Source organism: Phoca vitulina, unplaced genomic scaffold (assembly GCF_004348235.1).
Source record: "Phoca vitulina isolate PV1807 unplaced genomic scaffold, GSC_HSeal_1.0 scaffold81, whole genome shotgun sequence".
Lineage (NCBI taxonomy): Eukaryota > Metazoa > Chordata > Mammalia > Carnivora > Phocidae > Phoca > Phoca vitulina.
The window spans coordinates 35443-52839 of NW_022589784.1; the positions used below are offsets into that span (position 1 = coordinate 35443).

The following is a 17397-nucleotide window of genomic DNA, read 5'->3' on the forward strand; positions in this document are numbered from 1 at the left end:
CCATGAGAAATGATATTTCCAGGGCTAAGAATCTAGGAGTTTCCAAGGAGAATCGACAGAAAAATCCCCTTTGGATAAAGAGGAAAACAAAGACCTACTGTTTTCTCCGTGAAACTGTAAGGAGGATAGCCGTGTGCAATTACGTACGTGAGAGCTTCCCAGCATCTCTGCCTGGGGTACCAAATGTCCCAACTTTTCCTAATCGGTAAGAACCAATGAACCCAGAAAGTTCACCTCTGCTTTCTCACCAACGCAGACAAGTGTGCCAAGTGTCCAGACAATCGTGACTCAAACAGTAAGCAGGAAGCTTACTGTGACCAGAGGCTGTGACCTTTATGCCTTTTGAGGACTCTGGAGAGGGGTCTGGCCAGCACAGCTCTGTTTGTCTGGCTCACGGCTGTGGTCCTGGGGTCCCCGTGGAGCACCGAGCCCTCTCCTGGTCAAGGCCAACCACCGAACCCTCAGCTCCGTCTTGCTCACCTTCCTCACCTTCTGTTTTCCTGCTCCTTACGCCTCATCGGCTGTCAAACTGCATTCAGAGTGGTTTCTACCATGGTTGTTTCCACTATTTTGGTCCAAAGCATCACTGTGGTCTTGGCCTTCAGGTCATTGCACCAGGGAAGGGAGTGAGGCCACGGGTGCTAACAGGGGCATTTAACTCCATCATTCCCATCTGCTCCCGGATCCCCGGCTCCCTGTGAGGTCTGGCTGGGAACCTCGCCCCCTTCACTGACACAGACACCCCCCCGTCCCCGAGCCTGGGTACGTCCTCCTCATGTGCAGCCAGGGCTCAGTCACTGCCTTCTACTGCGTCCCGGGATGCCCAGGCCCCCCAGCCCCGAGCAGCTTCACGGTGGTGAAGCCGAGTTCCTGATGTCCAGCATGCTGGCGTTCTGCGGCATCTGGGCTCCCTCCTCCCCACCTGCCACAGCACTGAGAGCAAGGTCGTGGTGGCCGGGGAGACCGTCTCCATCCGGCGTCCAGCACGGGGCTGCGAGGCTGCGTCTTTGCCCCCAGGCCACGTTATCACACCGAGGCCTGGCCGGAACACCCTGCGAGGGGTATGGAATAAAACAGCTTCTGGGGACAAATAAAACACTTAAAAATAAGTAACCCGTTTTACACATATTTAGTACAAAAACCAAACCCACCATTTACACTGTCCTTGAAAGGGGGAGCTCTGTACGTTCTACAATCGTCTCAAGGTGCCAGCCCCTCAACAACCCGCTCCAGAGGCCTGGCATCTCGCTCGCGTCTTCCCTGCTTGAGGGACCCACCACTCACAGTGCCTTCTGTTTCTTGAGCCGCTGCTCTGGCCCAGACCCCGGATTTTCCTCAATTTCACTTTCTCTGTTTTCCCCAATTACAAACCCTAAACTAAGGTTTTGAACATATCTTTTTTTGTTTTTTTAAGATTTTATTTATTTGAGAGAGAGAGAGCACAAGCTGGGGAAGTGGCAGGCAGAGGGAGAGGGAGAAGCAGACTCCCTGCCGAGCAGGGAGCCCGACTCGGGGCTCGCTGGGATCACGACTTGAGCCGAAGGCAGACACTTAACTGACTGAGCCACCCAGGCGTCCCCACATCTCCTTTTTTAAAAAGTATGTATTTCTAGCAGTTAGTCTCTATTTTACTTCCCTTCTGTGAATGGCAGGGAGTGGTCATTTGAGGACAGAGTAAGAGGAGCTGGTTCTGGAGCCCCATGTGCATGACCAGCAGGGAAGAATCAGGACAAGTCCTCCAGGAAGGCCGGATGCGGAGAGACTTGGAGCCCCAGGAGGCCCAGGCACGTCCGTTAAAGGTGGGCACTGCCGAGATGGGAGGATCCGAGGGCAGGGTCGTTGGAGGGAGGGAGAATATCCCCGAGCAGAAAGAGGATAAGGAGTCCAGCCCTAGGCCCACACCCCACCTGGGACCTTTCAGGCTCCACAGCGGCAGACCGGGGGCACAGCCCTGCAGGCCACCTGAGGCTGCCAGCAAGATCTCCAGCCCCTCTGACTAGGCTCTGAGCTCCATCTGAATTTCTGCTCGAGTGTTTCCATTGGGGGGCCTGTACTAGGGGAGGGGGCGCTTTCAGCAGAGGCCTCCCTACTGTGAGGGGAGGGCCATGGAGACAAATTCTGCACCCTGACTCAAACTCGGAGTTTCCCCAACCCTCGCCCTCCTCGGGGCCCAGACAATGGCAGGAGCCTCATACAGCTGGGCCAGACCCTTGCCCTGGGCGCTGTGCCAAGCTGTGCCTGCTTCCTCCAGCCTTCCCCCTTGCTGACAGGACCAGAGGAAGCCCGTGAGGGCCTGGCTGTTACTTTCATTCACCTTGTTCACTTAACCAGGTCACAAACAACAATTCTTTCGGTTTCCAGACCCAATTTCGACATCGGGGGGTGGGGGGTAGCGTCTGAGAACTCAATTCGGACAGTCTGCCCGCAGAGAGCATCAAGTTAAGGACTCAGTCCTACGAGACCGCCCCCACCTCCGAGGCTGCCACCAGCCCCAGGCCGTTACCAGTGCTTCTGACCCACCGACTAGACTGCACGTTCCCACGACCTGCTCTCTTAGGGCTCACACAACTCAGGGAACACTGAGGTTTACCAGCTTATTAAAGGGTGTGATCAATACGAGTCCACAGCCAGATGAAGACATACACGGGGTGAGGCCAGGGAGGGAGTGGGCCACTCTCCCTGCATCTTCAGACGACAACACCGCCACCAGCTTCTGACACCTGAGCTCCGCTGAGCCCCCAGCAGGGAAGCGTCCCCCCATCTGCTGTAGGAACCGTGCTCAGAACGGCCGTAAGAACAGAGGCTGACACCACGTGTCGAGCAAACACTCTATTTTACTCTATTTTACTAAAAGTCCACATATACATTACACTTTACAAAAACAGCATCTATCTGGAGCTCTCTAATCCAACAAAAGGGGGTTCTGAGGGAGCTGAGAGCACAGGGTCCCCCTTCCCAACACTGGGGCCGCCCTGTGCAACCCCAGGCCATGGGTCCAGTGCACAAGAGGTGGGGTTGGTGGAACACCCGCCGACCACCAGCACGGGGCACCTGGAGCCCATCCAGAGCCCCCATCACCACCCCAGGGGAGGGCCCAGCCAGGACCACAAACACAGCCTCATACCCAGCTGGACCCAGAGCCCGGGGCCCTGCCTCAGGAGGAGGAGACCGGGTACCCATAGTGGTTGCGGTCAGCCTCACCCAGGGTCAGCGTCAGTGCCAGGCTGGGCTTCCGTCCCAGCTCCTCCTCCTCCAGGCAGCGCTGTGGAGGCCGGGACTTGAAGAAGTCAGAGATGTAGCGAACCTAAGAGAGAAGGCAAGAGCTGCTGGGGGCAGGGGAAGGGGACCCGGGAAGGGAGTGGGGGTGAGGAATGGGCTCTGAGGGGGAACACTGGAGTGGGCAGGACAAGAGGGTCCCAGCGCAGGGGGTGTCAAGCCCGGGAGCTCACGGTGAGGATGGCCACGAGCGCCCCCTGCAGGAGGCCAACGAGGACATCACTCCAGTGGTGCTTGTGGTCAGACACGCGGGTGTAGCCAACGTAGAGTGCGAAGGCCAGCAGGAAGAACTGCACCGTGGGCCGCAGGAGCCTCGCCCACTTCCAGCAGAGCCGCGCCTGCACGTACAGCTGGGGGGCCAGAGGGCAGCCATCAGCCTAGGAGCCGGCTGGGCTCACCCCACACCCAGGGCACAGATGGGAGCTCTGGGGCCAGGAACACGGAGCCAGAAGGCCCGGGGCCTCCACACCTGTCAGCCCAACAACCCATCACCACCTCCACCCACCCCTTCTACAGAAGGCAAACTGAGGCCCAGGGAAGGCAGTGACTTGGCCAGTCCCACAAGCCAATCCTGAGAAAAAGACTCACCGCCAAGAACATCATGCAGTACATCCCGAAGGAGGAGTGTCCGGAATAGAAAGACAGCCTAAGAAAGGAGAGGAGAGGCATCAGGAGGGCCGCACAGAGAACAAAGCCCAGGGCCCAGGCTCAGGGATGGGGGAGCTCACTCCCATTTCTGCTTTTGAAACCCCCGGGGCCCCCATCTCACTGTGTTTCCCGCAGTCTGGGTACCAGCACAGGAAGGGTTTTATGGGGAAACATGGCCCCTTTTCCCTTCTCTGACCATGCAACAGAAAGTCTCCAACTGGGGCTCACGGTCTTTAACAAGGACATTGTAGGCCACAGACTTGGAACCAGGGCAGACAACTGTGTCCGGCAAGCAGTTAACACCACAGTTTCAGGATTATTTTCCGTCTGTGGTACTTGACACAAGAATTAAATTCAAGTTTTAGCAAAAAGGACATCAGTGGATAAGAGAAAGCAGCCAATAAAGAAACTCTAAAGGTCCAGCCATCTGTAAGAGAAATGAAAAACATCTGTACAAACAGAATTGCACTGACAGTGGCCACATGTACCAAGAGCAGAACAGACCTCTCTGCACAGAATTGTGATTGTCTGTTTGGACCCCATCTGGTGGATCTGAGGGGCTGTACCCCACTCTCCGGGTGCTGAGGCAGCTACCTGGGGCATTGCTCTGAAACATTTACAACAAATGTTTGTCACTGCTCTCCAGGGTGATGCACAGCAGCTGAAGCACAAAGACCCACCAGGGAGCTCTGGAAAGAAGCCCTTTGCTCTCACCTCTGGCTGACCTTCAGGTACTGCACACTGAAGGCAGGCCCAGCACAGCACACAGAGCCCATCTGTAAACTCTGAGAGATACATTTCTCCTGGGGCCAGGTGTCTAAGGAAAAATCTCTGTCAAATCACTAGCTGATCACCCAGCTAACAGAAAGAACTTCATGACCACACATGACAAAGAATACAGAATTTGCAAAATTCGTTCAGAAAGGTCACTAACCAACCAACCAACAACTGTAACAAACATCAACAACAATCCCTGGGGAGGGGAGTACAATCCGATTTCCAGAGCTGCTACATTACAATATAAAAAATGCCCAGTTTTCAACCAAATAAGTACAAAGCATGCAGGGAAAAAAAAGTGTATCCAACACACAGGGGAAAAACATCTTTTAATAGAAGCCGTCCCTGAGGAAGCCCAGGCGCTAGACTTACTGGACAAAGACGTTTCAGCCACCATTTAAAATCTGTTCAAAGAGCTACACAATGTCTCACTAAATAGAGAATACTAACCAAGAGACAGAGGTTATCTAGAGGAACCAAACAGAAATTCTGGAGCTGAAAACAGCAGTATCCAAAATGAAAAGATCACTAGCAGATCTGAATGGGCAGAAGAGTAACCATGGACACAAGTCGACAGAGACAATTCAGTCGGACAAACGGAGAGTAAAAAAAAAGGGAGAAACAGAAGTGGGCACCAGGGACTCCACCCACACAGTGGGAACCCAAAGAGGGGAGAGGTACACAGAGGCAGAGTCTTTGAAGAAATAATGGCTGAACACTTCCCTAATTGGATCAAAAACATTAATCGACACACCCAAGAAGCTTGATGAACTCCCAAAGGAGAAACTCAGAGAGACACGGTGTAATCAACCTGCCAAAGGACAGTCAGTGAGAATCATGCAAGTAGCAAGAGAAGAAACTCCTCCTGAACAAGGGCCCTCAGTACGATTCAATTTGCAGCTGGTTTCTCGTCAGAAGCCCTGGAAGCCAGAGGCAGCGGGATGACACATTCAAAGGAACCAAGAATTCTATATCTAGCAAAGTTATCCCCTAAAAATGAAGGAGAAATTAAGACGTTCCCAGATAAACAAAAACTGATAATTCATTGCTCCAATACCTGCCCTATAAGAAATACCAAAAGGGAGTCTTTTCAGGAGAAACGAAGGGTACTAGACAGTAAATCAAACTCACACAAAGACCTGAGAAGCACCAGTAAAGGTAATTACACAATACAAACATCAGTATTAATATACTTGTGGCTTATGATTCCTGGTTTTTCTAATAATTTTTTTTAACTGCATATACAGGGACGGTTGTTAGCTAGATTTACTGTGGTGACCATTTCAAGATAAATACAAATGTTGTTATGTTGTGTACCTAAAATTAATACGGTGGTATATGCCGATTATACCTCAATGTTTTAAAAACTGCATAAAATAGTAATTATAAATCTAAGTTGATGAACACACGATGTATAAAAATATAATTTGTGAAAATAATCTCATAAGGGGGTAGCGCCATATGGCCACAAACTCCTTGCATAGTCAACCATTTAAAAGGCAGTAATGAAGAAATGTAAAAGTCAGCATAAAAACAAAGACTATGTAGAAAGCAAATAACAAGACAGCACAAGCCCTTCCTGATCAGTAGTTACAATGAATGTAAATGTATTAACCTCTCCAATTAAAAGGCAGAGATTACAAAATAGATTTACAAAATAACCTAACTTTAGGCTGTGTACTAGAGACTCACTTTAGGTTCAAACACACAAATAGGTTGAAAAGTACAAAAATGGGAAAAATATTCCATGCAAACAGCAACCACAAGAAAGCCAGCGTGGCTACACTGCTGGGAGACAAAACAGACCCTGAAAATGAAACCACTAGGAGAGACAAAGGGCTCACAGTGAGAACCAGCACATCCATCAGGAAGACAAAACAATCACAAAGACACACCCACTGAACAAGAGCCCCAAAACAGGTGCAGCAAACACACATAGACGCTCCAACACGGGTAAGCTCTGAAACATTAAGGAAGCCAGACATGAGAGGCCACACGGTGTGGGACTCCACATGTGTGAATCATCAGGAAAGGCATGACCACAGCAGGAGGGGGCTCATGGGAGCCAGGGCCTGGGGACTGGGATGGGGATGGGCGGACGGACAGGGTGCTGACAACTAATGGACAAGGAGCTTCTTTTTGGGGTGATGAAAATATTCTGGAGTAAGATAGTGGGGATGGGTGCACAACACTGTGAATTGCTAAGAAATCAATGAATTGTACCCATTAAGATAGTTAAATTAGTGAATTTTAGCTATGTGCATTTTTTTAAAGATTTTATTGATTGAGGGGCGCCTGGGTGGCTCAGTTGTTAAGCGTCTGCCTTCGGCTCAGGTCATGATCCCCGGGTCCTGGGATCCAGCCCCGCATCGGGCTCCCTGCTCCGCAGGAAGCCTGCTTCTCCCTCTCCCACTCCCACTGCTTGTGTTCCCTCTCTCACTGTGTCTCTCTCTGTCAAATAAATAAAATATTAAAAAAAAAAAAAGATTTTATTGATTGATTGATTTGAGAGTGAGCAAGAGAGTGAGCAAGAGAGCGAGCGAGCGCAAGCAGGGGGGGAGCAGCAGAGGGAGAGAGAGGAGCAGGCTCCCCACTGAGGAGGGAGCCCGATCCGAGGCAGGACTCGATCCCAGGACCCTGAGATCATGACCTGAACCGAAGGCAGACGCTTCACCAACGGACTCACCCAGGCACCCCTAGCTATGTGAATTTTATTTCAATCTTTTAAAAAGGAAAATAAGGGGATGCCTGGGTGGCTCAGCTGGTTAAGCATCTGACTCCTGATTTCTGCTCAGGTCATGATCCCAGGGTCCTGGGATCGAGCCCTGCGTCAGGCTCCCTGCTCAGTGGGGAGTCTGCTTCACCCTCTGCCCCCACCCCCACCACTCATGCTCTCTCTCTCTCTCTCAAATGAATAAAAAAAATCTTTAAAAAAAACCTAATGTATCACAACACTTATTAAAAAAATAAAATAAAATAATAAAAAGGAAAACAATAATGGCAATTAATGGAAAAGTTGATCAGAGACTGTGAGAGTACAAAGCAGAGAAGCAGGCCAGTGGGGTCCGACATCCCGCCCCACCTCACGCCCCCTCCTGCCCCCACACCACCCAGGCCCACGGGCCCCACCTGGCCTCAACCCCACAATCCTCTGCTCAGGGAGTTGCCTCCTTAACCTTCTCATTCTTCCACATTCAGCTCCTGAGGGTCCTCCTGCAGGGCCCACTCCTCCCCCAGGGCTGGGAATATCTGCGGCTGGGGTCCCCCAGCATGGCCCAGAGTGAAGGCTGCTATCCCGGCACCCACCTGGACTCGGTGACGTTGGTGGGGTTTCCCCTGCACACCCTCTCCACCTGCACGTAGATGGAGCAGTTGACGCGACTCCAATCAGGGTCACACACCGCCAGGAAGTTGGGCCGCAGGCGGCCGATCATGTACTTGGCCAGGTCTGTCAGCGACTGACTCACGGCAGCCCCAAACAGGAAGGTGCCCAGCACCTTGTAGACGGCGGCCACATAGTTGTTGAAGTCGGAGCGGGAATAGAGGCGGTCTGTGTACACCAGGTAGGCCTCCCCGGCTGAGACCTGCACAGGCAGCAGCTGAGGGGCCTTGCAGCGGGGCTGGGACGCCGGCTGTGAGCGTCTCCACCAGCCCTGGCTCCCTGGGCCTTGGCCCTCCCCACGGAAATGGGGTAAGGGCTCCCAGCCTCCCTGAGTCGGCTGGGGTTCTGGGAACTCCAAAGGGGGTCCTCTTCCCCAAAGACCATCCCCCACCCCAGCCCCACCCTCCAAGCCTCTTCTGCCTTACAAGGATGATGGTGGCCGTGACGGTGACCCCAGCCATGAGCCCATGTGTGATGGTGTCTGGACGGTAGGGGTATCGGATGGAGTCATCTCCACAGTAGAACCCTCGCTTATATGGGGCGTTCACAAGCGTCAGGATGGCAAAAGGCAGAGAGGCTGGGGGCAGGGGAGAGAAGCCAGTGGCCAGATGGTTCTCCCCCAGCCGCACGCTCCCACCAGCGAAGCCCCAGGGCCACCTGCCTTGGTCCCCTGGTTTCTCGCCTCCACACCAACCTGGCAAATGGGAGGCTGCTGCCCCATTAAAACCCCCTCGTGATTCCCCATCATCCACAGATAAACACCAAAATCCTCCCCAGGCCCATTGTACAGCCCCCACCCCACATCTCCCACCCCCTCCCCTTCCTCACTTCCCTCCAGCCTCCTGTCTCCTCCCTGAGCAAACTCCACAGGCACCCAACCAGGAACCTGGCAACCGTCCTCACCGCCCAAAACATCTGACTGACTTCCCTCCAAACTGAGCTCCATCCAGCTGCCTTCCTGACTGCCCACCTTGGCACCCCTTTCATAGATGAAATGTCTGTTCTCCATGTCTCTTGGCACTGTTTGTATTTATGCACCATGTGATACCTGAGTTCACCGAGCACCTGAGGGGGGTCCGCCATGCTCAAGGCTGTCCCTGGAGCCTTCCCAGGGCTCGGCCTGCGCACATGTTTAATAAGCATCTTTTAAAAGAGAGAACTCCCTGCCCTTCACTCTATGGCCAGCCAGAGAGACCAGGGACACACCACAGTAAGGGGCAGAGCTGAGATGTCGACAGACCCTGCGCAGACCCCTGGGCAGACCAAGGGCCTCCACAGCTCGGTCCAAAGACACATTCAGGAGCCAGAAGTTTCGGCAGCTGTGGCTCTGGGGTCCCAGGGCCTGCTGAGCTGAGGGTGACAAACACAGGCAGGGCGCCCTTTGCCCCCAGCACGGCAGGTGACAAGTATAAAAGGGAGTGACTCTTCTGTGGCCTGAATACCACAGGAGTCAGGGACAAGGCCAACTCCTCCTCCTCCCAAGAGACCAAACTTAGTGCTGAGTCAGGAAACAGAGGTCTGCCCATGGAGCTGTGAGGCTTAGGGACAGCGACTGGAATCAGGGAGGCTATGGGCTTGTCAGGTAGGCCACACAGAAAAGGTGGCTTGAGGGAGCTGAGGAAGGTCAGGGCAGATCTGGAGAAGAGCACCAGGGAGAGGTAACAGCCAGTGCAAAGGTCCATAGGTGGGCCCATGCCTGGAGAGCTGGAGAGCTGGGGGCTGGGGGTGGAGGGTATTATATGAATGGGAATCTTGGGGCGCCTGGGTGGCTCAGTCGTTAAGCATCTGCGTTCGTCTCAGGTCATGATCCCAGGGTCCTGGGCATCAGGCTCTCGGCTCAGCGGGAAGCCTGCTTCTCCCTCTCCCACTCCCCCTGCTTGTGTCCCCACTCCCGCAGTCTCTCTCTCTCTAAAAAATCTTAAAAAAAAAAGAATGGGAATCTTGCTGGGAGTGAGCGGGGAGACATCAGACAGTTGGGAACAAAGGAACAGAGCATGTTTTCGTACACCAGTGAGGGCAAGGGTGGAGGCAGAGAAGCCAGGCAGGAGCCCCCCAGAGTTGGGGGTGGGGGGAGGCCAGGGCCAGAACACGCTGAGACATCAAGTCAAGCCTCATCCCTGCCCCCGCAGCAGGGCAAAGAGGCTGGCATAAGGTGCCTGGGCAGCGAGGTCTGTCTCCCAATTCCTGTCCCCCAGCCCCAGCCCCTTCCACTGCAGACTCAGTCACCCTCGACTGGAACCAGACCTGTGGGTTTGGGAAGTAGAGCTCCAAGCACTGGATTTGGGGCCTCTCTCTGCCTAGGACACTGGCTCATGCCCTCATGGCAGACACCTGCAGAACATCCCTGCCTTTACATCACCCCCCCCCCCCCCGGAAACACACACACACAGCCCGTATTTTCATCAGGGCCCCCTTGTCACCCTAGGAAACTCAACTTTTTATGGGCTGAAGCTTCAAGAATGGGAGCCAGGTCTGCCTGGGCCTCTAGCTCCTGGCACAAAGAAGCAACCAACACAACCTAATCTCAGCACCACCGGTAGCTGCTGTGTGACCTCCAGCAGGTGCCTGAACCTCTCTGGGCAAACAGAACCTGCCCGACGGACTGTTTGGTGAAAACGGCTTCATTATGTGCATGTCACTTCTTGTCTAGAATACAGGACGTGCCACACACATGTTTAAATATAAATAACAGGTATTCAATACATGATGGCTAGGGCTGGCAGACGCCCCCTGGGGACTTCTTCCTGCTGCCAACCGGCCCACTCCAAAGAGGTCAGGGTTAGGGTCTGGGGCTCAGGAGGAGAGCCTGGCCTTTCCAATCCGTCAGGGATTTCCCCTCCGACCCCGCCGGAGGAGCAGGAACCCCAAATGGGGGCGGGGAGGGAGCGGTCCTGGGGGGGCGATTTAGGCCCGAGGGGCCCCTCCCCGCGCCGAGGGTAGAATTCTGGGGCCATTGTCCGCACAGCCCCAGAGCAAACACTCGGCCTTTGTTCCCGGGACCCTGGGGGAAGGGCGGGGAGGGGGCCTCGGGCCGCCCCCTCCCCCAGCCTGGCCCGCAAACCCGCCCGACAGGTTTGGTCCGCGCCGCCGGAGGCGCCGGGTTCACGGGTAGCCCGGGGCCCAGCCTTTCTCTCCATCTCTCCCCCGCCCGAGCAGGGGGTCCGACTCCCACCGACCAGCCGTGTGCCCGCTGGGAACGTCGATCCCGGGACAGGGGGTGGAGGTCCGCCCGGGTGACCCGCGGCCGCGCCCCAAACCCGGACCGCCGCCCTCCTGAATCACCGCCCCGGCCGGGCGCGGCGGGGAGGGAGGCGCGTGCAGCCCCCCCGGCTGCGACTTCCTGCTGCAGCGGGCGGGGGGACCCGGGACGGCCGGGAGAAACCGAGGCCGGGAAGGGCGCCCGCTGGCACCGGGGCGCGGAGGCAGTCCGCGAGGTCGCGCGCCCCCAGGGGCCTCCCCGATCCGCCCCCACAAACCAACCTTCGGGGGCCCGGGGCGTGTACCGCCGGGGGGCGGGGTCCTCCCCCAACACACGGGTCGCGCGGCTCTTACCGACCAGCACGCACAGCACGTCGAGCAGTACGAAGACCCACCTCCGCTCCATGCCGCCCCCGCCCCCGGCCGCGCCCGCGACCCCCGACGCCGGTCCCAGCGCGTCCCGTCGCGCCCGGCCAGGCCGCGGGGTCACATGGCCGCCGAGCCAGGCCCTGCCAGGGCGGGGCGGGGCGTGGAGGGGAAGGCAGGGGAGCGGCGGGGCGAGGGCGGAGCAGCCCGAGGGGAGGGGGCGGACTCTGCCCCCGCCCCGCCCCGCCCCGCCGCGGCGAGCCGGGAGGGGCGGGGTGGAGAGTGCCTGCGTGGGACAGCGGGAGACCCCACCCGGGTCTGGAGGCGGGAGAGGTCGTCTGCGCCCGGCACTCCCCCACCGCAGGCGGGAGGCTGAGGCTGAGGGACAGCGGTCCAGAGACCCCCAGGGCGTCACCCGCAGGTTGGGCCGGCTGGGTCGGGGAAGGGGCGGGTGGCCAGAAGGAAGGAAGGCACCCACGCACACACGGAGGAGCGCGCGAGAGGGCAGACCCGGCAGGACGTGTCCCCGGGTTTCCTCGTACTCAGATGCTGGGTACATCTGAGTACCTCTGAGTCAGGAAGTGCCCCAAAACTGATGGAGTGTCCTGGCGTCATTGCAGGGGTTTTTCTTCACGCCTAATGCTTAAAATCCCGGCATTCCTGTGATGCGTGGCATTTCAGAAGGTCAAGTTCCTCAACACCCACCCTGGAGGCTGTTGGCACCGGGCCCCGCTCCCATGTAGCACACTCACTGTCCCAACCTTAACAACAAGAGCAAACAGAGAGGGCAGGAGCTGAAAACAGTCTATGCCCCGCACCCCAACTAGGTCCTAGGGAGCCCTGAGCTGGGAGGCGCCCAACGGTCACGAGCATCCAAGTCAGGGAAACGGAGGCCCAAGGGGCCATTACTAGATCCTTTGGGCTGAAACCGTCTGAGAAGCCTTGGAGAGAGCCCTGCCTTGACCTGGCAGGAAACATGACACGTGAGGTTCTATCCCTCTTTCTAGGTCATGCAATGGGAAGAAGCAGAGCTGGGACTTGAACCCAGGGGGCCTGGCCCCAGGGTCTGCTCCCTTGACCTCGTAAACACATTCACCACCCCAGCTCCTCCAACAATCCTAAAACAGAGGATGTTTCTGGGCCCTTTTTAGAGATGAAGGGAGTCAGATCCAGAGACAGGCAGCCCCTGACCCAAGGTCAGGCAACTGGGGCTTCCACGCAGAGCCCCCTTGACCCCGCTTCCTGGGAGGATGACCGGACACCGGCACTTGCGGGGTGCAGGGGGTTCCAAGAGGGAGCCAAGGTGTTGGAAGTCGGGGGACAGTGCACAGCGGATCTCGGGCTCTTTGGCCATTACGGTTGGGGGGCGGGATGTCTGAGGGCCAGCTCCTCTGCACCCCAGACAACTTACCCCGCTCTGGGCAGCCGGCAGAGGCACTCCCCCATACGCACACTCAAAATAACTCAGCCCACGCCACCCCACCCCACCCCGCCCCAGGACATGACAAAGTCCAGCATGGAAACTCCTAGACTCGGATTTTCCGTCTGTGGTGTGGCGGAGAGACGGTGTGGGACGCACATTCCCAGCACCCTCCCCTTTCCAACCGCACACGGCAAGGAGTTGGGGGCGGGGGGGGCGCACATCCTAAAAAAATGCAGCTTCCTCCTCCGTCCCTAGACTTCTTCCTCCAGGCGGGAGGGTTTTTCCGGTGTCTGGGCGGGGGTGGGGCTGTCGCAGGGGCTGGTTTCAGGCTCAGCGGGATCCAGCGCGTCTCCGACTCCGGCAGGCGCGGCCCCGCCCAGGTGGGCTCAGGCTCTGCTCACTGGCTTTCCGGCTGCCACTCACAGAGCGGGGCGGACCTCAGGGAGACGCAAGTCCCGGGCTCCGGCTCCCTTATTCACTCGTTCACTCATTCAGGCAGCGCGTAGTGGATCACGGTTTTTGTGAGAATTACTCGATGAGTTTTATGTGAACAGCATCCACAGCATGTAACATCAGTTATATGTGAAGCAACAGCCCGGCATAACGTTCCATAAGTGTTACCTGGCCTCCTTATTACTGACCTTTTCTCACTTTAACCTCGGGGTGACTACCCATTCTCAGTTAAGGTAGAGAAAGTGAAGCGCTCTATTGGAGTCGAGGAAAGGTGGGGTTCTTTACTGAGCACCTATTGTGTGCTGGGTGGGGAGATCGCTGGGAGAAGCCTGCCAGAGGAGGCGTGGTACTGGGGATGGCCTGAGTCGGGGCTGCAGGTGGGACCCAGGAGGTCTCTAAGGGAGGCTCCTGTGGGCACAGAAACCATGGGTAGGAAGATGAGCCTGGAAAACAGCATGGCTGGAGGGCCCGCATGGGGCTGGAACCACTGCCCTCCCCGCTGACCTCAGTCTCACACTGTCCTTAAAACACCTGGGCAGGGTCAGGATTAAAATCTAATGAGGGCAGCAAGGATTAGCATTAAGGTTAGGATCGCGGTCAGGGCTCCTGCATCTGCTAGCTCATGCAATGGGAAGAAGCAGAGCTGGGACCTGAACCCTCCACATTGCAAGGAGTCTGTACAGAAGAACCCCAGGCCAGTGAGGCCTGCTTGAGGGACAGAGCCTGGACTGGGAGCCAGACCTGGACAGCTCCCCCCCTACCTGCAGGTGGCAGACAGCCCCCAGCTGGGTCCCAGGGACTTGTCTATGTCCCCCAGAGACAGAACCAAGTCCTCGGTGCCTGGTGATCCACGAGGGAGTGGAGCTCAGGGCTCAGAAATGGTCAGTTCTCGTCAACCTGATGGGCTCCAGGTGTCTCCAAGTGTAGTGAAGATTAGGGAGAGATGCCTGGGAGGTGGGCAGAAAGGTGCCCGGCACACAGTGGGTGCCACCTGAGGGCACCACTCCTGCCTTCATGCACTTCTCTGGGGGCTAAGTTCGAGCCCCGTGTTGGGTGTAGAGATTACCTGAAAGTGTACTCTCGGGGCTCAGAAAGGCCACAGTGGAGTTCTTCCAGACTTGGGGCTTTGCCCCCGCTAAGGGTCCTGGAGTCGAGCCTGTACCCCTGGGGGGCTGTGACAGGCCAGTCTGTCCATCTGCATAACGGGCACTGGAGGGTACCTAAGCCCTGAGACTGTACTGACCTGCTTGACCGAGAGCCTAACTCCTTAGGAAGCACCCGGGAGGGTTAATCAAACGGGAAACGATGGGGCAGGTACTTGGGGTCACCTTCAGTTCAGAAGCCAACATCAGTGAATTCCGAATCCCGGGTTAAGTTGCCCGACGGCACAGTCCTCTCCGCTCCCCTACCCCCCCCCCCCCGCCGTGTCCACCACCTCCTGGGAGCTCTGGCGTCATTTCCATGTGTCTGCCTATCATCCCCTCCTCCCCAGCCCTGAGCTGCCGGGGCAGAGGCCAGCACCCAGCAGATACCCAATCAGTGCCGACTGAATGAACGTGGCCTAGTGACCAAGGGACCCTCAGCCTGGGGTCAGCGTTCCCTGAGTCATGGCCAGAGCGCATGAGCTGCTTATTCCTTCACAGCCAGGGCTGCACCTGTGGTGCAGGCCGACCAACACGGCCCCTGGTGTCCACTCCCAGCCGGTCTTCCTCAAGCACAACTCTGCTCCTGCTACCTCCCAAACACACCTCCCGTCGCCTGGCCCAACACTGCCCTGTGGCCTCCGCGCTCCTCCAGACCCAGCTGCCGCTCCCGCCGCCCACACACTCTCTGCTCCTGTCCCCCTCCACCCTGGCCAGTGCCCTCTTCAGGTGGGCAGCTGACCCAGGCCTGGCCGGTCACTCGTTCAGTCCCGGGCACAAGCCTTGATATTCAGGGGCTTCTGCTGGAGCCACTGGGGAAAGGACACATGCTTCCTGCATGGACCGCAGGGGCAAGTCCAGTAGCTGCGGCTTCCAGCCCCTTGGCTGCCGTCAGGACTGAGCAAGACAGATGCCAACTGCCACAGCAGCCAGGGTCGCGGGACAGCCTGGCCGGGGCCTTCGTGTGTCCGCATCAACACAAGGAAAATGACTCGTTTAAAATAACCAGCAAAGGGCTCCTGGGTGGCTCAGTATGTTAAACATCTGCCTTTGGCTCAGATCCTGATCCCAGGGTCCTGGGATGGAGCCCTGCATCGGGTTTCCTGCTTGGCGGGGAGCCTGCTTCTCCCTCTGCCTCAGCTGTTCTCCCTACTCTCTCTCTCTCTGTAAAATAAATAAATAAAATCTTTAAAAAAATAAAATAAAATAACCAGCAAAACTGGAGAAATGGGGACCCACAATCCAGAGGAAAACGGTTAAGAGAAGTAATATCCAGAAGTGACCCACAGGTGAAAACAATGAAGATTCAGGTTAAGTTTCTACAGGAAAAGGTAGAAAATGAAGAATTTCAGTAGAGAAACGGAAAAAGCCAAATACACATACTAGAACCAAAATGTACAAGGTGTGAGTTAAAGAACGTGGGGGACTGGCCGGCGTCTGAGAGGCTGGGGTCACCTTGTGCAGCCAGACACTAGGGGGCGCAGCAGAGATGTCGGGAGAAACAATGGCCAAGATGCCCCAAACCTAGGAGAGGCACGGCCCGTAAGCCCTAACAGCTCCGCAGACAAGCTACACCTAAGTGCGTCCCCATCCACCTGCCGGCGCCAAACCCACAACAAGCAACGCCATCGGGGACAGACCTGCAGAAACACAGGGATTTCTCATCAGAAACAGCAGATACCAGGAGTCAATGAAACATATCCAAAATGGTGAAAGAAAGTCAACCAGGAACCCTATATCTGGCAAAAATAAAATAAAACTAAGAAGTGCTTCAGAGTGGAGGGACAGGGCCTTCTCCAGCCCAGAGAGCGGGGAGCACGCCGGCCGCGGAGCCGCCATCCACGCGGCAGCACCTACAGGGACAGACCACCTCACCGGCGAACCCGGGGCCAAAGGGAGAAGTGAGCCCAGGCACAAACAGCCACCTTCAAAAGCCACAGACAAGGATGAGCTCCGGCGACGCTTCGTCTCAGAATGGCCGAAATCCAGAACGCGGACACCACCAAGTACTGGTGAGGACGCAGAGCAGCCGGCGGGAACGCAAAACGCTGTCCCACAAAACTACACAGACCCTCACCGTTCGATTCAGCTCTGGGCTTTCGCGGGTTTGAAACCCTGCACACAGATGTTTACAGCGGCTTTATCCACAACTGCCCAAACCTGAGCGTGGCCAAGGTGTCCTTCGGCAGAGAGTGGGTTATAACCTGCTGTCCATCCGGGTGCTGGAATACCGCTCGGCGCTCAAAGACAGGAGCCGTCAAGCCACAGAAAGACGAGGAGGAGCGCGGAATGCACGAAGCGGACACAGCAAGGCACCCCCTGATCAAACTGCTCCAAACCAGCCAGGAAGCCCTATTTAGGGTCTCCACACAATCACACATGGGCGTGTGAAGTCTCCAGAAAAGCCAAATGTTTTAGGATCCGTTTCTCCGGGATGAGAGCGCCGTGTCGGAATGCAGCATTTATGGACGTGTTTCTATGTCTCTTCGCTTGTGAGGGAACAAACCCCTTACTCACTCCTTTACCCAGAATGTGATTTACTGCCAACTATACAGGATGAGGAAACGAATAAAGTGACATTCAAAAGATATTTCTAACAATAGGAAGGGAGAAGCAAAGATATGAGGGGATGCATTATTGAATAGGGAGGCAAAAAAAAAAAAATAGCATGAAAGATAAAAATCTTAAAAACAGTAAGAACACACTAAGACAAGCAGATTTCTTGTTGTAAG

At 56.1% G+C, this 17397-nt stretch overlaps 1 protein-coding gene across 1 annotated transcript; it reads right to left on the reverse strand.

Annotated features, from left to right (window-relative positions):
• Window positions 1-1608: 1608 nt before the first annotated feature.
• PLPP2 (phospholipid phosphatase 2) lies at window positions 1609-11759 on the reverse strand. Its single transcript, XM_032394901.1, has 6 exons — window positions 11636-11759; window positions 8509-8660; window positions 8008-8285; window positions 3865-3922; window positions 3450-3626; window positions 1609-3304 (listed from the first exon to the last, which is right to left on the reverse strand). The coding sequence occupies exons 1-6, from the start codon at window positions 11685-11687 to the stop codon at window positions 3155-3157; spliced, it is 867 nt and encodes a 288-aa protein (XP_032250792.1). The 5' UTR covers window positions 11688-11759; the 3' UTR covers window positions 1609-3154.
• Window positions 11760-17397: the final 5638 nt, after the last annotated feature.